At 33.1% G+C, this 23,529-nt stretch overlaps 1 protein-coding gene across 2 annotated transcripts; it reads left to right on the top strand.

Moving 5' to 3' along the window:
• The first annotated feature begins 579 nt into the window (after positions 1–579).
• LOC122047974 lies at positions 580–22,680 on the top strand. 2 transcript variants are annotated; one of them, XM_042609531.1, is made up of 10 exons: positions 580–1,534; positions 3,314–3,443; positions 3,526–4,013; positions 4,107–4,187; positions 4,298–4,399; positions 5,723–5,836; positions 5,919–5,999; positions 6,113–6,184; positions 6,583–6,891; positions 22,548–22,680. In XM_042609531.1, exons 1-9 carry the CDS (start codon positions 1,205–1,207, stop codon positions 6,841–6,843), a joined length of 1,659 nt encoding a protein of 552 aa, XP_042465465.1. In that variant the 5' UTR covers positions 580–1,204; the 3' UTR covers positions 6,844–6,891; positions 22,548–22,680. The 2 variants fall into 2 exon arrangements, with proteins under 2 accessions (XP_042465465.1, XP_042465464.1); XM_042609530.1 differs by lacking the exon at positions 22,548–22,680 and having other exon boundaries at positions 6,583–7,178.
• Positions 22,681–23,529: the final 849 nt, after the last annotated feature.

Raw genomic sequence — 23,529 nt, 5'->3', positions numbered from 1 at the left:
TACAATTATAAAATAATTATAGAATGATAGTTACTATTACAATAACATTAATAAAAAGACAATTTTAAAATGTAAAATGTTTTAAAGAATTTATAAAATAAATAATATATTCACAAATGGACTAAATATATTTAAACTTTTAAAACTTAAAAAATATCAGATAAACTCAAATTAAGAGTTTTATAATTTATAAAAGAATCGAATTTAATCGAAACTCATCTAGTAAATAAGAGGAAGGGAGGCTAACATTCTTAATTTCACTCAATTGCTTTATTAAATAAATTTAAATAATACAAAACTGAACTCGATTACAACCCTAAATATTTACATTTTGTCCTCAATATTTTAAAAAATATTTTAACTTATATCTTCGAAACAGTAAAAAAAAATCCATATTTTTTTAATCAAACCCGTTATAATACGAAACAGTTAAAACATTAGATCAGTTGGATAAAAATAATAATTTAGAATTAAAATTTATGCTAAATACTCTTTTAATAAAATATAATTTTAATATAAAGTACCGTCTTAACGATAACCAAAATAGGCGTCTTTCGATTTTTGCGCATATTTAATCATTTCTCTCTTCTCTACGCTTCTTGCTGTCTAGTACACGCTACCATCATTCTCTCTCCAAGCTTCGATCTTTACCTTGCTCTTCGCCTCTCCCCTCTTCTGGCATAGTCCATTTGGCCATCTTTATCGCCTTCGCCATTGCTCTCCTTCCTTCCCTTCTCCTTGCTGCATCACGAGCTGCGTCTGACACCGAAGGAAAAGCAGTTGAACCGGTAGGTGAAGTTAGGGCTGAGCTGACTCCCGTGCGTCATTCTGCGATTCGTCCTCTTTTGATAGTGTTCGGGAGGAAGACCATCAGATTTGGCTGTCGGTGGCCACCCAAGGCCACTCCGTCGGTGGAAGGAGAAAAAGGAGATTTTTTTTGAGTTAATGTTGGGAAATTCGTTTTGTTTTCCCTCCCGTTTTGGTTGATTCCTGAATGGGAGTAGTCGTCAAGCACAGAGATTTAATGGAACCGTCCGATATAAGATCTTTGGAGTAGATATGATGATCGGGGAATGAGAAGATTGTCGGGACCTGGCACCGTGATTAGATTGCGGAAGCCGCGCTGTGCTGCTTTCGTTGGTTTCTTTGGGTGAGGCAGTTTTGACCTTTCCTCCCAAAGGAATGTGATCTGTTTTCTGTTATTATGGTTTCAATGCGAGGTATAGGTTTATTCAAGCAAGGGTGGATATGGGTTCGATATCAGAAGCAGTTCTCTTTAGATGTGCGAGTTGCTGCGAATTGTATACGGGAAAAACTTGGACCTCTGATTGATCGCCACTGGCCGTTGTTTTATAGCTGGTGCACGATTGCAGGAAGATTTCTTTTTAGATCGCTATTGCAATGGAGTACTTACGCCGTGGGGGGTTTGAGGTCCCTGTTTACCTTGGGTTCGGCGGCTGTTTTTGTCATTATGTGGAGTTGCTTGCTTTGCTCGACTTCCACGACTTCCCTCTTTTATGTGCTTCTAAGTCTGGTTTGTTCCAATTATCCATATTATTTTTGTGCTTTGCAAAGGCTTTTATTTGCTGTCATCTCCTATTTTGGTTTACCATCTCTGGACAAAACGTGGTCATGTAACCTGGGTTTGATTATATTTCTGTCTATTTGATTGGTATAAGTTTGATTATATTTCCTTTTTCTCATCTTTAGTTCATCACTATTTTTAGTGCATAGATAAGTCTTTGCTACTCTGATGCCTTTTTGGTGAGTCTTTATGGTGCCAGTAAGATTCTAGTTTGCTTTAACAATGTCATAAATAACTTTTCACACGCCAGATGTTCACTGTCAAGTGGGTATCATATTCTCATGGCTTACACCTTGAATCAAGGAGATATTAATCTGGCTCTATTCTTGTCTTCCCTACTGGAATTGGTAGTACAGATACAGTGTCTCTGTGTGACTGTGCCTGTTTTATATTTTCTGATAGCAAAAACATTGTGTGTGTACGAGTGGTATTTTGAACGTCTTTATGGTGGCTTGCTCATGATGCGCCTCCCTTTGCTTGTTTGAGACTAAAATGTCGCAACATTATATACTTTTCCTGAAGCTATTTGTCACGGGAAATATTTATTAAGCCTTGTCTAAAGCTGCATTGGAATGGTTGCCAATTGTTAAAATGTCTTGCAAGTAAATGTACAATAATAGGTTAAATGTAAAAATGTTTATTATGGATTGTGATGCCACAAGTATCTTTGTTGGTTTTCCAAGCATTTGTGATTTTTTGTTTTGATCCTTCTCTTATTGATGTAAATACATGTTTGTGAAAAGTAGATACTTTACTCCATCTAAAGATTTCATGGCGCTGTTAAAGAATTCAGTATTTTGTAACTGTTGCTATTTGGATTAACATGGCTATCCTCTGAATCACTTTTTGATTATAATTTATAAATAGAATATAAGGCGACCTAGTGAAGATTGAAATTTTTTTATCTTGTGTTTATTTAACAATTTGATGTAATTTGATAGCTTATTATTTTTTATTTTTTTTATATGTACATTACAAAATTTGGTTGTTCTTTGTTAAGGTGATTTCAAACCAACAGTGTTTCTTGCCTGCATGCATTGGATTCTTAGATCTCTGCCCAAAACCACTTCTTATATCTATATTAACAGTATGCAGTGTTTGATCTGGGAAAATATGCGTATACTTTAACTACACATGAGCCCACTCTTATAATAAATCCCTTTTCAATGAGAGTTCTTAACTTATTCACTTGTCCTTTTCTTGTCAAATAACAAAGAACATAAAAGATGTTACATTGAGCATTGAAAACTGTTACCAGAGCAGATCTGACTTTATTTATGGAAAATTGTGTCACAATTATTTGTTGTCTAGTATTCATCAAGTACTCAGCATCAAAAACTCCCTGCTTGTCTACTAGCAGATAAAGGCACGATATTAATGTAGCATTCATCAGAATTATAAAGGTTGTGAGGTTATAGTTAGCAGGAAAAACAGAAGATAGAAAAAATCTCATTTGCCAACAAATAGGCATAGTTGCATAGATTGGAATTGAGAAAAAATAGTTAAGATAGAATGAAACTTACAAAGAACTCAAACCTGCTCTATGATTAAAAAAGTTGGATTATTGACATAGATTCTACCTGTTTATTAGTTAGACCAAGGAAACTTTGGTCAAAACAATTCAAAGGGATTTAAATTACCTATCAATGAAAATGTAGCTTGACTTTCACTTGGATTACAGTATCTGAGTTTACTGTGAAGAATTAATTTGTATATTTGTTGTATCAGGGATCTGCAGCCACAGCTATTCATCATCTGGGCTTCACATCTGGTATTCTTATTGTTGGGCTTTATGGCATTGGACTTGTGTGGTTGTATGGATGCTTTTGGATAATAGCAATTTTACTAATTGCCGGAGGTTTGCAGAAGCATTTTCCCATTTATGTTTTCAATTTAATATCTGTAATATTCCCAAGCTTACTGAGTTTGTTTGTTTGCAGGTTATATGTTCTCCCTTAACCATGCTCGATTCTTGATCTTAATGACAACTGCTTATGCTGTTCATGTCATCAATGCCCGTGCTGGATTGCACGGAGTTTTTTTGACATTTAACCTATCTTTTATTTCCAACGGTATATTGAACAAACTACTTCAAGGATATGAGAGTACCAACAGAGGCGCTTGTGTTCAAGAAGAAAAGGAACCTGAAAAAGTTTCAGAAGATGCTTCTGCTGACAAAGAATATACCCCTCCATCTAAAGAAGCTGAAGAAGTGCCACCTCTCAAATCATCCTGCACAATACCGAAGACATCAAATCTTTCAGACGTTCATAAGCATGCTTCCTCTAGCAGTGCTGTCATGACTGAATCAGCTTCATTAGTTGAGATGACAAGGATAACGAATAGTTCAAACCATTATGAAGTTATGGGCCTCCTGAAGTATGTGAATTCTGACCCTAAGACATTGAAGAAAGAATACCATAAAAAGGTATGCAACTTGATAATGTTTAACAGTAAATGTTTTTTTAAAAAGTCACCTGATTCACAGTAACTGTAAGTTAACTTGTGTCCATGGGTCTAGGGCTTGCTTGTTCATCCCGACAAGAATCCAAATAGTCCACTATCTTGTGAATCATTTAAAAAGCTTCAGTGTGCATATGAGGCAAGTAATATCAACATTTGAAGAGAAACAGTAACTCTTGACTTGTATTAGTTGCTTTCTTTTTAAATGCTCGGTCAGCGGTTAGGCAACTAATAAGCAAGATATTTCAGGTTCTTTCAGACTTCATAAAAAAGAAAAATTACGATGAACAGTTAAGAAAGGAAGAATCTGGGTGCGCGTGTCAGAGTTCTGGTACCTCTCGTTCTCAGGAGGTATAATTCATCATGATCCATGACACAAGTGACGCAGCTTTGTGAATATGTTTAATCTAAAACTTCTATTTATGAAATATGCTACCTATCACCTCATGTCTCATGGAATAATATATTTTCAATATTGCAGATATTTATAATGTGGCATGTTTTATTTTTTAGATGGTAACCATTTTGCTTGTCAAGTTAGTTACTCTTTGAATTTGAGGTAGTTCTGTGGTGTCCACTGATCATATACTACCTGTATTCTTCCTTGTACCATCAAGTACAGCCAATAAATCACTTCACTGAGTAACAAGGACTCTGATGTAAAGGAGTTGAATGCTAACTAGATGGAGCCATGTGAACAAGTTAATTATTTCGAGGAGCTGCCAAAACTCTTCAGGATCTGATCAAAGATTGATTTCCCTTTATTTCCTTAAGGACTCCCGAGGTACCTGAAGAGCAAATATCCTAGTGCCTTCCATAGCATATTTCCCTTGAAGATAAGGTACAGCAGTGATGGCAAACTGTACAAGGAGTCATATTTCCCTCCCATAGCATATCTCATGTCATAGACAATGCTTCTTGGCCCCAAGCTACCTTTACGTCCGAGGCATTCTCTTAACTCACCCATATCTAATTTCCTTAGGATTGTAGGGGAACCTTCACTCGGCTCCCATGCCATTTCCTTTCATTGCAATAGGAGCAAGGTGAGTGAGCCTAGGGGCAAAGAAATGACTAGACAAATGGATCTGGTCAATTGACAAATCCATTAGATAATGGAACAGTTGGTACACAGGTCGAGTGCTTGAAGTCTGTTAGTGCGCTTTAGTGCGCCTAATCATTCTTTGTTGTCTGACACGCAGCTCACCTACCAAGTGGTGTGGGTGCCTTGAACTATTCATAAAATTGGTCATGATGATGCCAATTAAAGTTGTCTGGTGTAGTGAACACAACATTTTCTTATTATGATGTATCTTCAATATCGTTTCGTCAAATGATTATAGGAAAAACATTTCGTTGTGAAAATAATATTATAATTTAGATATTTTGTAGACATCAAGGATTGTTTTAGATTTTGCATGCAGCCATACAGAGCATCAATTTGACTGAAATGCAATCTATGGTACTGAATCTCAAAGTTTATCTGCACACGAAAATTGAGCTTTATTGATGTCTTGAACAATTGTATGCCTATCCTATAGTTACTATTTATTTAGTTTTCCATGTGGCTTCATTGTGTTCTCCTACTTTTTTTCCCGCATTCATAGTGGTTATCCTTTTTCAGTTTGGATTTGAAGAATTAGCTTAATAATCTGGTTACCTGCCTTCCCATCACAGGATGGTGTTGAATACCGTGCTGAAGAATCCAGGCATATCGAGTGCACCAAGTGTGGAAATTCTCACATATGGATATGCACCAATAGAAGTAAAAGTAGGGCAAGGTGGTGTCAGGTAGGAAGGCTAATCTATATTTATCACTTTGTTTGTGTACTTTGTGATCTCTGCGTCCCGCTTATGAAATATTATTTGTCAGGGTTGCTCCCAGTATCATCAGGCCAAAGATGGTGATGGGTGGGTAGAGAGTGGCTACTCGCCAATCTTGACACCTCACAAGGTATTTGCCTCATACTCTCCATTTTTGTATGTTTCAATCTTGATTTTCTCCCTGGTAAAATTGTGTCTTCGATCTGTAAGTAAAAGTAATGCATGCGTAATCTGTCTTTTTAGGTGGAAATACCACGAGCTTTTGTGTGTGCAGAAAGCAAAATTTTTGATGTTTCTGAATGGGCGATTTGTCAGGTCAGTGTAAGGATATTTGATTTACCCAATGCTTGGTTTCTTTGATGCCTTATCTAATAAAGGGTTTGATGAGTGAGATTTTTGATACATCACAAAACTTGCCATCTTTGAGAATGATATACATTTTTCGTCACAAAACTTACCATCTTTGAGAATGATAGACATTTTCTGTTGAAATAGAACTGATTATTAATCTTGTATTGCTTTGTTGCAGTTTTAAAAGGAAAATTTGTTAAATTGAAGATAAACTTTTGATGTTTTAAATGAATCTCGCACAAACTTTAATTTAAACAAATTCAGCATTACATACAATTTTGCTAGTGATTGCTCTTGTTTCTAGTCTTCTTTGTTTTGATTTTTCCGATCTTCTCACTTTGCAAGTGTGTTGTTGTATGAAGGGCATGGAATGCAAGGCAAACACTCATGGCCCAACCTTTCATGTGAACATGGTCGGCTTGAATACAATGGGGCTGCAATCCAACCCTCTGAGACATCCTTGGGGTTTGGATGCCGAGATGATCATCGAGGACGATGAGTTCGAGTTGTGGTTTCAGCAGGCCTTGGCGTCTGGAATATTCTCGGAGAGTCCAAAGCGGCGAAAAAGTTGGCCGTTCAACATTAACCACAAAGGCATCAGAGCTTGGCTAAAATCACCATAAACTCAAACAGATTCTTTGATCGCATATAGATAGCATTTAGCAGATATCCTTTCGACGGATGCTTCTGTGCCTCTCACACTCAGTAAGCTTCTGTATCATGAAAAACAGGTAACGAATAGTCATGGCTACACTAACAGAAAACATCCACAGTTTGCTAATCTGTAAATAGGTCTTGGGGTAGCTGTTTTAGCATCTACATGCTACCGATTCTCCAACACTTAAAACCGATCAATTCGATCCAAGGCTACATTAATTTGTAGAAAGAACAAGTGATCGATGCCTTGAGCACAAGGCATCTCCCTTATGCAATATTTGTAGTTAATGTCTATAGTTTAGTTTGCTGAGAGCATGTTTGATGGCTCATCGATGTTAAGGTTCTGTATTGCCTCGAGGAAGGCTTGCTACTCTTCACTGCCCGCGCGTACTCGATCGAAGGCTCGTTGCGCCTCATCTTCACAGAGGAAAGCTTGTTGCTTATGTCAATGGTTCACTGAGCTTCATCTTTGCGGAGGAAGAAGAGGAAGAGCTGCCGTCCGTTCGACTAAAGTGACATGACGGCGACATTTGTGAGGTCGTCGCCGCTTGCTTAATAACCACGAGCGGGATCGAGCTCTTCTTCCTTTTCTCTTCCTCTTTGATCAGTTCAACCACGATTTGGTCGGGCTTGTCAGCATGACTCCGTTGAGAATTTTTTTTTTTTTTTCCCTCGAAAGGGGAAGGACTCCATGTTTCTGTGCAAAAGCATGTCTTGCACTGATTGCAACAAGTTCTTTGACTTGGATGAGCAATTTCCAGACGTGAACACATTAGCCTAAATGGAAATTTAATTAGAATTAGAATTTCCATAATTATAATATTTTAAATTTATTAAATTTTGAGTTAAAATAAATAATCTACCTGGATGCGAATGTAATTGCTTGTTCTATGATTTCCGAATGCCATGGCCGCGGTTTGATCCACCTGTTCAAATAAATAGAATTTAGATATTAAAATGTGAATTTTCTTGATTTTTTATTTTTTTTAAAAAAAAGCAATTTAGAAATTTAAAAATAAATAATAAAGATTAGAGTTCGTACCATGTCGGCGACGCACTTGCTGGTGATCCGGAGGAGTTTTGCCCCGCCGATGGCAGACGGTTCAGTCGGGACGGCTCTGAGAGATGATGAGGAGGTCCTCCACTCCGCAGATGAAGGGGAACTCCTGCTTGTTGAGCAGAATGCGTATGACTAACAACAGGTTGTGACTCTCCAGCTCGATCATGCCTTTGATGTTGATCTTCGCATTGGCAACTTTACTCTTGCCGCTCAGCATCGCCCTCATCTTGATTTTAGTTACAAAGAGAAAAGAGAAATTAGTTATATTTAAGAGAACAAGATGAAAAAAAACGTACCTAGAGGGGCGGGCAGTCATATTCAGATAGAGCTCAACACGAACACATACAAAACCAGGGTCGTCCCTAGACTTTAAAGGGCCCGGTGCAAAAAAAAAAAAAAAAACCTCCTTTAATTCAAGTAAAAATTTTTCATCAAAATCGAAGTATTTAAACGCTTGCACTACTGTGTAATATCGGTGGGCGAGGGCGGTGATGCGACGATGCGACGACTGCAAAGTTAGATGATGACTATCGGTGTGGGCGAAGAGTTTGAAGGTGAGCAAAAATAGATTTTGAAAGATTGGGATTTAGAGAAATAGATATAGGAAAAGATTCGTGAAGGAGGATATTTTTCTCTTCTTTGTGAGACTCTTTTATAATAAAATATAATATTTTAGAATTTATAATTAGATTTTTAAAAAAATTCCCAATAAATATAAAAATTATTTTATTAGCTTTTACTAAGATACAAAAATTATTTTTTAAATAAGGGGTCTACTGGAGGTGGGGCCCTATGCCCTAGCCCCATCTTGACAGTCCCTAGGCCGACTTTGTAAATAAGTAGTGCTTTTTCTAGTATATATTCGAGGTGGGCATATTGTCAAAGTAGACAGAGTCCACTCGGAGAAGAGAAAGATGTCTGACTTGGACATCTTTGGGTAATAGAGTAATGAAAAATACAAAGTAAAAGAGAAATGTTGGATAGGTGGAACCAGGGGCAGCTCAAGGTATAGGTGGGACCCATCAAATTTCATATATATATATATATATATATATATATATATATATCCTAAACACGTTATAATATTCTATAAATATTTAAATTGATTTCATTTTTAATTTTTCTTATTACTAAACATTATAACTCAATTTGGATATCTGAACCCTAGAGATAAAATCTTTAAAAAAAAAATAACTTGAAAATTATAACTCAATTGAGATGCACGAACCCTAAAATAAAATCTTAAAAAATATTTTAATTCAATTTTTTTAAAAAAATAATAATAACATACATATTTATATCTATTATTTCAATTTTTAATTTTAAAAAATCAATATTTCCTTATATATAAATCCTTAATCCATAAATATATCCCCTAAACACATTACAATAGTCCATAAATATTTAAATTTATTAATTTTAAAATTTTCTTTTTACTAAATACTATAACCTAATTAAAAATCTGAACTCTATAAGTAAAATCTTTTTTAAAAAAAATAGCTTACAAATTATAACCCAATTGGGAAGTATAAATCCTAAAAATAAAATTTTTAAAACATATTTTAATTATTTTTTTTAATTCGGCAAGTCGCGCAGGATATGATTAAAATAAATTTTGTATTTATTTTTATTAGCAATTTTAATTTTTTTACTAACTAAATTATATTTAGTCAGTAATTTTAAATTTTTAGATTTAATCAATAATTTTTATTTTTTAATAGATTAAAGTCTACATCATTTTCATTTTTTTTACTCTTTAAATTTAATTGATAATTTTAATTTCTTACGATTAAAATTAGATTTGGTTAATAATTTATTTTATTTTATTATTAAAATTTAATTAGTAATTTTTAACTTTTTACTGGTAAAAATTTAATTTACTAATCAAAATTAAAATTTGTTAATAAATTTAAAATATTTATGAGTTATATTTAATTGATATTTTTTATAAAAATTTAATATTACACTATTATTTTTTTCTAAAATTTATTTTTTTCTATCTACTCTTTCATTATATTTTTTAAAAAATTTATTTTTCTTTCAATTTTTTTAATAATTCACCGTTGATGTTTATTAGTTAACTATTTTTTGTTAAATAAATTTTCTTAATAATTTATCAAAATTAAAATTAATAAAAAGATAATTTAGTTTACGAAGCTCCCTCCGATACAAGATTTCAAGAAAGAGTCTATTTTGCGTAATGACTATATTTAGTATTCGAATCTATTTCTTAGGTTACATACAATAATTTTATTGTTGTGTTAAGACTTTCTTTACTCAAAGTTAAAATTGATTGATATTTTTTAAATAACAATTAAAATACATATTAATAATATTATAATAATTTATTACTTGTTTCCAAATTAATTAACATAAATATTTTTTATATTTTAAATTTTACTAATAAAGAAGTGAAGTTTGACACAAGATAAAGTTATTGATAAGTGACATAGTTTGTCACTACTTCCAATTGTATAAATTATTATTGTCAATATATGAAATTGTACTTTTAAATTTTACTGATAAAATTAAATGTCATCCCGGGACATGGTTGAGTTGGCTAATGCACAATAGGCAAGGGGTTGAATCTCAATAAAGTCGAAAAAATAGTCTTCCCACAGTAATCAACTACAACTTCCTGATTTATCTCCTCATAGATGATCGTAAGATTGGCCGTGTTAAGCTACTAGGTGGCAACTTCTACTTTTTACTATAACTAATAAAATTAAACATCTCTAATAATATTTATTTTAAAAAAATATTAAGGTCTTATTTTTTTTTCTGACTCAAAAAGGGTTGAGATGGCCCTGGGTGGAACAGTATAACGATCCCACACAACAACCTAAAAGAGTTATGTACTAACTGATGCCAGGGTATATGAAAATAGCCACCAACTTCAGAACTAAAGAGATGAACAAGAAAGTGCATACCGACTTAAAATTGTTCTTTAAATATAGGGAGAAAATCGACTGGAGGCATATGAGTGGGAGGAGGGTTGATAATCATCAGAAAAAAATTGTAGGTTATTTTAATTTGGGAATCATGATTTTCTTATCCCTCTATCGATAAGAGATAAAAAAAAGGGAAGAATTAACATTTACTATAATAAAAAATAATGATTACTCAAAATTATTTGGTCAATATAATAATTAAATAATAGCTTTATTTACATTTATCTTGATAACAACAGACATATTTATTAAGATAATAATTAACTAATTAATTATATTATCAATCTTAATAGGGTAATAACGAACATATTTTATCAAAATTTTAATTACTCAAAAAAAATATTATCATATTTTTTTGATTGCTTAAATAATACTGATTATTATATTAAATATCCGTTTCCGTAGAGAATGAATTTTCAAAACTCAATCACTTAAAATATATTATATTTAAGGAATTTATACGACTCATGTGACAAAAGACCATTAGTTCATCAGCAGTATTTTTGATAATCCATCCCTAAGTCAACATAGGAAAGGTAAATTATAGGTTACTATTAGTCATTAATACGAGTGGTAAGGCATAGGGAGGGCATACTTAGACGCGCTGAATTTCAACCCTAAAACTTTATATGAGAACACTTCATGCTTTAACCGCCGCATCACTCCAAAAGGACAGAATTTGTACTACTCATGATACTACACCATCCATCAAAGTTAATTTATTCTTCCTAATTTATCTTAGTCCATGGAAAATTTTTATAGTGCCGAATTGAATCGATTGCTTCAAAATTAGTAATCTAAATACTTAATTAAAAAAAAATATATACTCTTCCGTATGAATTTTTTATTTCTTAAAAAACATATGAATCCTGCATTTTAAAAAACCCCTTAAAAATTAGAAAATATATAATAAAAATATTATATTAGATAAAGTACAATATTTATATCATATTCCTAATTTTAAAATAAGTAATTGTATATTTATTTTAAAAATTATATTGAGTAAAGTAAAAAATCCTTTGAATGACAAAAAAAAAAATCAATTGAATTTTCTTTAAAAAAAATAAAGGAAAGAACTAATTTGAATTACTTGATATTTTTAATAATAGGAGTTTTTTATTCCCATTTATTCTGTTTATAAAGAGACGTCAAATATCGCCGCTCTCTCTTTATTCGTTCTCGAATCTTGAAGGCGTTAGGGTTCTTCGTTCCAGCTATGCTGTCGCTTTCTACATGGTAGCCAACGCTGTTGTTACTTGGGCGAAGACGGAGATCGACGCGACAATGTCCGGAAGGCTAACATCATCACCGTCGTCGACGACGCGCGCACTAGCCTTTGCCCTAGAGAGATTTGGGGTTAGTAATTTCTTATTTATTAATTATATTTGTAAACAAAAATAATTTTGAAATAGTAAATTAACTAGTCAGTATAGTCAGATCGGACCGGATCTCTCTGAGCTATATATTCTTTCTCTCGATCTCAGTATTTCTCCCGATCTCATTTTCTTCGAAGGAATGGCAATGGTGATATCTGTCCTCGGAGGGATGCGGCTACTTCCATCGACGACTTTGGCGGCAGCTCTACTGTTCCATGCCAATCAGTTCAGGTACAACGATAACTTTATCAAACATTGTCAGAAATCTCATAACCAAGGCTCATTCCCATGGAACGATCCTTCGGTAGACACTGGGATTGCCAGGACCGGCTCAACGATAACTTTCAAGCATATTTTTAAAAGTATTTAAAAATAGTTTTGTCAAGCTTTCTTTTCAAAGATTATTTCAAAGTTGGGTTCAAAATATTTTCAAGTAATTTTCAAGGAATTCTCTAAAAATTTTATTTTCAAGGAACTATTTTTTAAACTTTGATTTTTCAAAAAGTTTTCAAAAACTATGAGTTTGAAGAATATGATTTTGAGTTATATTTAAAGGATAAACTTTTGTAAGCAATTTTTCAAAAATATTTTCAAGCTAATTTTTTTTAAAAAAATGTTCAAGACTTAAGATATTTTTACAAAAATAAGAATATGAGTTTGAAAAGATAATGCTTGAGCTATGTTTAAAAGATAGTATTTTGAGTTTTGTAAGTAATTTTTTAAAAATATTTTTAAGTTAATGTCAAAACCAGAATTATTTAAATAAGTTTGTAAAAGTAATTTTCAAAAAGTATTTGATTAAGAGATTTTAAAGATAATTTCAAAAAGATTTGTAAAGAAGTATTATCAAGCATTTTTCAAAGAGTGTTTTGAAACATTTTTCAAAATATGTTTTAAAAAGCATGATTTTGAATAATATATTTAAAAAAATATGTCCTTCAATCAAGTCTCTCCCCCTTAACCAGACACTATTTTTAGATATCCTTGTTACCCACAAGGAAGACTTTTTTATGTGTGTCTAAGGGTCACGATTGACTTAAGGTTCTAAAGACTTAGCCGGTGAATAACAATAATTTATATATATAATACACCCAATAAATCATCAATCAAGATTTGAAAAATATTTCATAAGAAAATAGATTTATAAGTTTTCAAAAACATTTTTTTTAAAAAAAATTAAATTTAAATTTTCTTAGCATCTCACCCATTCTAAATTTTAAGTATGGTAATCCTATAATTGCGTGAGATGACTTTATTGATTGTGAGTATAATTGTAATTAAGTTAAAATTGAGTTTTAGTTGAACTTTGATTATGTTAAATTAATTTTGGATTAAAATGAATTATTAATTTGATATTAATGATAACATTTATTTTTATTTTGTGAATTAATTGAATTTATAAATTAATTTTAGTTTAGAAATTGTAAAGTTATTTGTTATAGATAATTAGCTAATTAATAAAAGATTTAATTTAGTGTCAATTAAGTTGATTTATAATTTAATGATTATTAATTAGATTAAGAATTAATCGTAATTGTTATAGGTTGAATTTTTAGATTAATAATCCAGGTAAACTTAATTTGTAATAATTTAAAGTTAGTTTCAATTGAGTTTAATTTAGTATGACTATTAATTAAGGATTAAAAAATTTGATTATAAATTTCGTAATTAAATTTTGTTTAAGTTTAAAGTACTTTATTTGATGATTAAGGTTAAGATTTAAAGTTGAAATTCATTGGTTAATAACAATAATTTATATATATAATACACCCAATCAATCATCAATCAAGATTTGAAAAATATTTCATAAGAAAATAGATTTATAAGTTTTCAAAAATATTTTTTTTTAAAAAAAAATTAAATTTAAATTTTCTTAGCATCTCACTCATTCTAAATTTTCAAGTATGGTAATCCTATAATTGCGTGAGATGATTTTATTGATTGCGAGTGTAATTGTAATTAAGTTAAAATTGAGTTTTAGTTGAACTTTGATTATGTTAAATTAATTTTGGGTTAAAATGAATTATTAATTTGATATTAATGATAACATTTATTTTTATTTTGTGAATTAATTGAATTTATAAATTAATTTTAGTTTAGAAATTGTAAAGTTATTTGTTATAGATAATTAGCTAATTAATAAAAGATTTAATTTAGTGTCAATTAAGTTGATTTATAATTAAATGATTATTAATTAGATTAAGAATTAATCGTAATTGTTATAGGTTGAATTTTTAGATTAATAATCCAGGTAAACTTAATTTGTAATAATTCAAAGTTAGTTTCAATTGAGTTTAATTTAGTATGACTATTAATTAAGGATTAAAAAATTTGATTATAAATTTCATAATTAAATTTTGTTTAAGTTTAAAGTACTTTATTTGATGATTAAGGTTAAGATTTAAAGTTGAAATTCATTAAGAATTAATTAAGTATATTAAGTTAAGTTAATTTAATTAAGTTAATGTTATTAATCATTGATTTAATATTGGTTAAAGTTAAATTAATTTATTGATTAGGGTTAATTAATTTAGTTTTATTTTAAAGTTGTTTTAAAATAATTTTTATTAAGTTTTAAAATAATTTTAATTAAGTTTTTTTAATATAATTAAGTTTTTGAATTAAGTTTTTAATTAAGTTTTAGAATAATTTGAATTAAGTTTTTTTAAAAATAATTTTAATTAAGTTTTAGAATAATTTGAATTAAGTTTAAGTATGCATGGCGAGTAATACAATTCAAACAAGTCATATTTATTATTGTTTAGTTGTTTATTTATTGTGTTATTATTGTTGTTTTATTAATTTATCTTTGTTGTTTTATTTATTTTAGTTTTGTTGTTATTTTATTATTATTATTATTGTTATTATTGTTTTATTATTATTATTGTTGTTGTTGTTATAATTTAGTTTCATAATTAAAAGGTACATGATTATAATTAAGTTTACAAAAGTTTTGTTTTAGATTTATAATTTAAATCTAGATTCTGCGAGTTGATAAAATTATTAATAATGTTTTCTAATTTATTAAATTTTTTTTCAAAACAATATTTTATTTTTCTAGTTTTCTAAAGTTTGATTTATAGTTTATTTTCTTATTTTTACTTTCTAAATTTTTAGTTAAGTTCTGTTTACTGTTAGTTAATTTTAGATAATTATTATTTTGATTTAAATTCAAATTATCTTGAATAAATAAACTTTGTGGCAATGGTGATATCTGTCCTCGGAGGGATGCAGCTACTTCCATCGACGACTTTGACGGCAGCTCTACTATTCCATGTCAATCGGTTCAGGTACAGTGATAACTTTGTCAAACATTCTCAAAAATCTCAGAATCAAGGCTCATTCCCATGGAACGATCCTTCGGTAGGCACTGGGGTTGCCTTCGCCCTGCATAATAATTGCACCGTCCAATTCCAAATGAAAGTATTTGCCAATGTAATCTCTGTCGTGAAATTCCAACAGCCGACTGTGAAATCAACATGGCATCTTTCTCATTTGGTATAGTTTCTTACTCTGTTAGTTTTAGTATCATATGGCTTTGATGATGTAACTTGTTCCTCTGTTAATTTTAGTATCATATGGCTTTGATGCAACTTCTTCAGCTGTTATTTTTAGTATCATCTGACTTTTATGCAACTTCTTCCTCTGTTAGTGCTTTGATGCAAATTCTTCCTCTGTTACTTTTAGTATGCTTTGATATATCTGTATTATAATTCATAAATAACCGAAGCACTTCAATGCACTTCAAGAGCATCCTATCCGTGAGTGTTGGATATATTAAAAATTCTAACTGTATATTTTATCTTCTAATTATATACAAGGAAGACGTTTATAGGAAGTTTTAGATTTTGCACACTAGTAAATAGGTAAATTTACTTAATGATTTTTAATGCATATAGAAACTAAATTTCTTATGTATCATTTTATATTTGGCCACGAGTTAATTTTTGCAACGACCCACATCATCAGCTTTCTCGGCATACCTCGAACACAACATCAATTTGTGCTAGCCCCCATTGTTATAAGAACGGCCATCTTGGACTATGAGTCAAAGAACTATGAGTCACGAAGTATTGGGTAAAGGGGTGATAAAAATTAGTTTATCTTATCAATTTTTAATATTTTTACACTAAAAATATACATTTAAGGTATCCTTCTCGAGTTCATAATGATGACTTTGTCATACTTATAGACACAAGTTTTTACTATTGAAGTATATTTGTTTTCATAATGATAACTTCGTCATACTTGACATGTCTAATAGCATATGATTTTTATACTCCTACTAAACAAAAAACTAAGAGAGCAAGAAGTGATTCCTAGAGGAGCTGCTACTCTTTTTTCTCTATATTTGATTAATTGCCTAATCTTTTTTTTTCTCTATATTTGTCTTATCAACTATGAATTAAAGTAATTGAAACAAAAAATTTCTTTAAAAAATTTTCTTTTGCTCAAATAAACTATGATTATTCGGTTAATTTTCTTTTTCATAGGGACTTGCTTGTAAGAGTGAGTATTCGGTTAATTCAGTATAAATTATTATTATTTTTTAAAATAAATTTGATTAATTCGGTATTAATCGATATGACTTATTTTTAATTTAATTCGGTTAATTTGATTTTAGTAAAACTTTGATTTATTTTTGTTAAACAACATTAAATCAATTTTCAATTAATTCGGTTAATTTATATACCGAATTAATCGAAGGCTCACCCCTACTTGCTTGTCTATAAATATTATTATTTATAATTCTTTTAAGATTTTTAATAATTATTTTTCTTTTTCAACCCGCATTAAAAAAAGAGGTACGATTGGACATGTCCAATGGCCTATGATTTTTTTTAAGTGACTCCCTTAGGAGGCGGTTCCTTATTTTTCTCTATATTTGATTAATTGCCGAATCTGTTTTCTCTATACTAGCGATGATGTTACATAACTAGAACTCTTATATCAGACGAGATAATGTAGGAAAAGATATGAGAAAAGAATAATTTAAAATTTAGAATTTAACTATAATAGTAATTATTAGTAATTATTACAATTTGTAACAACTATTCCATAATTATTCTAACTTAAAAAATCATCTATTTCACTTTAATTTTTCTTTTAAACAAATTAATCTAAGAAGTCTAAACTAAAACGGGCATGATTGAGAATTAAATAAGTTCAATCATACATGAGAAGATAATATGTAAAATCTAATTAATACAGGTCAAGCATGTGTGTAAATATTAATATTTTATTATAAAAGATGGAGGTACGCTTAGTTTACTTGGGGAGAGAAAAGAGAGAGGAGAGCGTAGGAATAAAACTGATGTATTTTTTATTATAAAAAGAAATGATAAATATATTTATTCTCTTGTTTTTTATAGGACTTACTTGTAAGAATGAGTATTCGATTAATTCAGTTAATTTGGTATTAATTTTGTATAAATTATTATTATTATTTTAAAATAAATTTGATTAATTCGGTGTTAATCGATATGAGCTATTTTTAATTTAATTCGGTTTTAGTAAAACTTTAATTCATTTTGGTGAGATAACATTAAATCAGTTTTCGGTTAATTTATATACCGAATTAATCAAATGTTCACCCCTACTTACTTGTCTATAAATATTATTATTTATAATTCTTTTAAAATTTTTAATAATTATTTTCCTTTTTCAACCCGCATTAAAAAAAAAAGAGTAAGATTGGGCATGTCCAATGTTATATGATTTTTTTTAAATGACTCCCTTAGGAGTCGTCTCCTTATTTTTCTCTATATTTGATTAATTGCCTAATCTTTTTTTTTCTATACTAGAGATGGTGTTGCGTGAACTAGGACCCTTATATCAAGGGAGGTAATCCAGGAAGAGATATGAGAAAAGAATAATTAATCTATAAAATATAGTTTTAATTTTTAAGAATTACTCCTAATTTTATTTTTTAGTGAGGCAAAACTCTAATATTTTTATAATTTTGTACACCATCAAAGCTTTACGTGTACCTTTGCACTTGCTTATATGTGTACATACCATCTTTTATAAAAAAACTAATTTAATTTTTTATATCAAATATTAAACCGATAAAAATAAATACACTTAATTTTAACCAAAAGAGCGTTCATAAATTAGGTAAAGATGCGTCAAACCCATGCAATAATGCAATGTTAGGGTGAGACTCGAGAATTCTAGCAACAAGCTACTTTAACGGACTCCCCCCTTATAAAAAATTAATTTAATATCATATTTGATCTAAGCCGACCTTCCATAAATTGGGTAAGGGTGCGTCAGACCCATGTAATAGTGCAATGCTTGGGTGATACTCGAGAATGTTGAACCCCGTGATTGTTTTGATATGATCAACCAAGTTAAGTTAGGTTCTGTTTGTTATTTGATCCCTGTGTCTAAGTGTGCAGGAGCTTAGGAGCACAGGAAGTTGAGCGGAAGACGCAGCTAGCGAGAAGGACGGTACGGGAAGGGAGTCGACGGGCTCGGTGCGCCCAAAGGACGAAAGAGTTGTGGAAGAGTACACTGTTGCGGCTGGCTAGAAGGGGGATTGGATAGCCTGCAAACACAAAACCAAAACCAACCATTCTCGAACTCTTAAACTAATACTTATAAAATAAAATAAGCAGAAAATAAATCATAAAAATGAGGCACACGATATTTACTTGGTTACAACCAGGGAGGTTGTTAATTCAAGGTAAATGTAGTACTAAATACTCATTCAGGCGGAGAAGCCTTGTACAACAATGAAGCACAGAAATAGAAGCTTAACTCTAAACTAAAGCACACAAGTGTGTTGGAATTACATTTCGTGAGTTCGTTGAAAAGATTTTGGACCAAAACTATATTTATAACTTTGGTCGGGGCACCCCAAAGGGTTCTGGGTGCCCTGGGGAGATAAAACTTTATCCCCAACGTTCAGACTGAGTCAAATCTCGATTTGGTCAAATATCGACTTCCGGGCGCCCCGGTACGGTCCGGGCGCCCCGGATTGTTCCAGGCGCCCCGGGCAGGAAAGTCAACCTCATTGACTTTTTCAGCCCTGGTCTTCTGCTCCGACTCTGTTCGCCTCAGACCGAGTCTTCCGCTTGGTTGGGTGATCTCTGCCATCCGGAATAGGGCTCACCCGAACCCAACTTCCGGTCTTCTCGAGCAGGCTTCCGCTCCGGCTTCTCGTCCCTCGGAATCGCCGCGTCGTTCCTTCTCGTCCGCCAGAGTACTCATCCGCAGTCTTCGTCCCTCAGTTGCACCCCGTGCCGACCTTCTCGCTAGCTGAGTCTCTTGCTCCTCGAGCAGTCTTCCGCTCCGGCTTCTCGTCCCTCGGAACCACCGCACGCTTCCTTCTCGTTCGCTGATGTACTCTTTCGGTGTGCCTCGTCCCTCAGACGCATCGCGTGCCGTCCTTTTCGCTAGCTGCGTCTTCCGCTCGACTACATGTGCTCTAAGTTCCTGCACACTTAGACACAAGGTTAGAAACACACAGGACCTAATTTAACTTGTTGATCACACCAAAACAACCTTGGGGTTCCAACACACCGGTGGACGAGAAGAACGTGCGCGACGTTCGAGGGACGAGAAGTCGGGACGGAAGCTTGCTCGAGGAGAAGGCCGGAAGTTGGGTTCGGATGAGCCCTATTTCGGTTGGCCTTAATCACCCAAACACGTGAAGTTTCGGAAGTCAAAACAAAGGAGAAAGCAAGCTGGAAATGAAGCTCAAGGCGCCTTCATCAAGTATTGAAGGCGCCTCCACCTTGAGGCACCTTCATGCTTGTTTGAGGCGCCTCACCCTGGTCAAAATGATCGTTGTCGACCGGATAGAGTTCTATCCATTCACCCGAGCTGAGGCGCCTTGGACCTCAGTTGGAGGTGCCTTCGACATACTGGATAGACTTTCCAGGGGCTATAAAAGGACCCCTGGACTTAGGAATGATATATCAATCAAGTATTCAACTCAGTATTCATTTCTAGCAATAGTTCTGAGCTTCTAGTGTGCAAAATGCTTCTCCGTCTTCAGAGAAGGAGATCTTTCAGAGCTTTTTCTACTGCCTTGGATTAACAACCTTCTTGGTTGTAACCAAGTAAATTGCTGAGTCTTTTTCTTTTAGTTTATTTTATTACTATTGCATTTTTTGAGTTGAAAGTCTCGAGAAGGGTATACTCTTTTATTGTGCAGGCAATTCACCTCTCTCTTGCCGGTCCCGCTGCACCAACAATTGGTATCAGAGCCCGACAGCCTCAGAATGACTCACCGCCGACTGAAGCACAAAGATCAAGATGATGGACGGCGCGAACATTCATCCCCCAAAGTTCGACGGAGACTTCGCTACGTGGAAATGCCGAATGGAGGTATTCTTTAAGACTGAATTTGATATACTTTTAATAATAAAATATAGATATGCAGTGCCAAAAGACAAAGAAGAATACAACTGGACGAAGAAGGAGCAAGCCAATTTCGTGGCCAACGGAAAGACGATATTTCACTTGCTCAGCGTTCTACCACCCAAGGAGGTAAGTCGGATCGGAAGCTACGACTCCGCTAAAGACCTCTAGGATAAATTTCTGGAGTTCCACGAAGGCACCTCAGAAGTGAAGTTGGCAAGGCGGGACATCCTCCGAACTCAGCTGACGAGTCTCCGGATGAACACCGACGAGAAGGTAGCGCAACTCCAAGCGAGAATCAAGGAGCTGATAATGCAACTGACAAATCTTGGCGAATCGGTGACGAACCGAGACTCTATCCGGTATGCGCTCAACGTCTTCCCTAGAACTCCAGAGTGGGTGTCCTTAGTAGATGCTTACTACATCTCTAAGGACTTTGAGGTAAGTAGTTTAGAAAGTTTATTTTCTACTTTTGAACTTCACGAGTCTCGACTTGTAGAGTCTAAACAAGTAGAGAAGTCGAACCTCAACATTGTCCTACAAGCTGAAAAGGACGATCCCGACTCCGAAGCATCGATCGACGAAATCGAAACGGCGCTATTGGTAAGACATTTCAATAAATTTCTTAAAACTAATAAATTTCGATTGCAGTCAAGGAAGAATCAACGTAAAAAAAAGACGGTCTGATGCTACAACTGCAACGAGGAAGGGTAGATCAAGGATGACTGCCCCAAATTAAAGAAAATGGATAAGGAAAAGTCTCGAAGACCGACGCCCTCTAAAAGCAAGAGTTTGAAGTACATGGGATGAATCTTCATCCTCGGAATTTAAAGTCGAAGCCTTCTCAGTAGTAGCACTGATGGCCAACCACCTTTTTGAAAAAACCAGCTCGGAGATGAGCATAGATGAAGGGGGAGGATCATCAGAAGAAGAAAACTGTGATGAAGGGGGAGTATCACCAAGTGAGGTAAGTAAGGTACGTGCTCTAACCCCTACTTAGTCTTTTCAATTTATCAAAGTATTTACAAAAGATCTAATAAAATTAGAAAAAGAAAATACTCAGCTTTACAAAGTTTCCTCAATTTTTTTTTGCTAATTGATGGGAACACAAATAAAATAAACTCTAAGCTTGAATTGCAGAGACACAAATAGAATAAATCTAGATATACCAAGACTTTGACCATGTCACCATATTGTATATGATAAAATTCAGAGCTACTGCAGAGGAAATGGCCATCTTTGAGAATGATATACATTTTTCGTCACAAAACTTACCATCTTTGAGAATGATATACATTATCTGTTGAAATAGAACTGATTATTAATCTTGTATTGCTTTGTTGCAGTTTTTAAAAGGAAAATTTGTTAAATTGAAGATAAACTTTTGATCTTTTAAATGAATCTACGTAGTGGGAAGAAATGCACAAGGACCAAAGAATTACGCCCTGACTATCCCGAGATTCGAACCCACACTCTCAAGTGGCAAGCTTCTACGCACTAACCACTCCAGCTAAGTCCGTGGGGGCGCTAGCAATTGCTCTTGTTTCTAGTTTTCTTTGTTTTGATTTTTCCGATCTTCTCACTTTGCAAGTGTGTTGTTGTATGAAGGGCATCGAATGCAAGGCAAACACTCATGGGCCAACCTTTCATGTGAACATGGTCGGCTTAAATACAATGGGGCTGCGATCCAACCCTCTGAGATATCCTTGGGGTTATTGGATGCCGAGATGATCATCGAGGACGATGAATTCAAGTTGTGGTTTCAGCAGGCCTTGGCGTCTGGAATATTCTCGGAGAGTCCAAAGCGGCGAAAAAGTTGGCCGTTCAACATTAACCACAATGGCATCAGAGCTTGGCTAAAATCACCATAAACAGATTCTTTGATCGCGTGTAGATAACAGTTAGCAGATATCCTTTCGACGAATGCCCGAGTAGTTTCTGTGCCTCTCACACTCGTAAGCTTCTGTATCATGAAAAACAGGTAACGAGTAGTCATGGCTACACTAACAGAAAACATCCACAGCTTGCTAATCTGTAAATACGTCTTGGGGTCTACATGCTACCGATTCGCCAACACTTGAAACCGATCAATTCGATCCAAGGCTACATTAATTTGTAGAAAGAACAAGTGATCGATGCCTTGAGCATTTTCTGTTGGAGATTAAACTTTACTTTAATGTTGATAAAATTTGTAAAGATAGAAGGATGAGGTGGCAAGTTTGACCAAACTTTGTGATAGGATTATTGAGTTGTCAAGATAGGATAAGAGTTTCGTAGAGATAGATTTTTTTTAAAAAAAATCTTGATTATTAGTGCTTATCCAGTAAGCCTATAAATATGTACCTTTTTTCAATGAATGAAGTAAGTTGTGTGTTTTGTTTTATTCTCCTCCTCTCCACGTAGAGATTCTTCACCTCTTCCACATTTTTTTTCCTTCTATAATTTTTTATTTCTTCTCCAATAATTCCTTTTTCCAACAAAGTGGTATCAGAGCCATGTCGATGCTTCCTATCCCTCGTCTTGTTGATTTGAAGTATGACAATTGGAGTATCCAAATGAGTGCCTTACTGGAGAGCGAAGGCTTGTGGGATATTGTTGAAAGAGGCTATAAAGCGCCTCAAGAAGGAGTTGACCAAATGGAGGCAGAAAAGACGGCAATGGCGGAACAAAAGAGAAAAGATAAAAAAGCTCTTTTCTTTATTTATAAAGCTCTTGATGAAGCTACTTTTGAGAAAGTAGCCGAAGCTACAACTTCCAAAAAAGCATGAGAGATCCTACAAGTAGAATACAAAGGTGATGAAAGAGCAAAAAGTATTCGTCTTCAAATCTTGAGAGGGGAATTTGAATCGTTGGAGATGAAAGAGTCCGAAAATGTATCAGACTACTTTACTAGGG

Source organism: Zingiber officinale, chromosome 2B (assembly GCF_018446385.1).
Source record: "Zingiber officinale cultivar Zhangliang chromosome 2B, Zo_v1.1, whole genome shotgun sequence".
NCBI lineage: Eukaryota > Viridiplantae > Streptophyta > Magnoliopsida > Zingiberales > Zingiberaceae > Zingiber > Zingiber officinale.
This window is presented reverse-complemented; position numbering and strand designations above follow the sequence as displayed.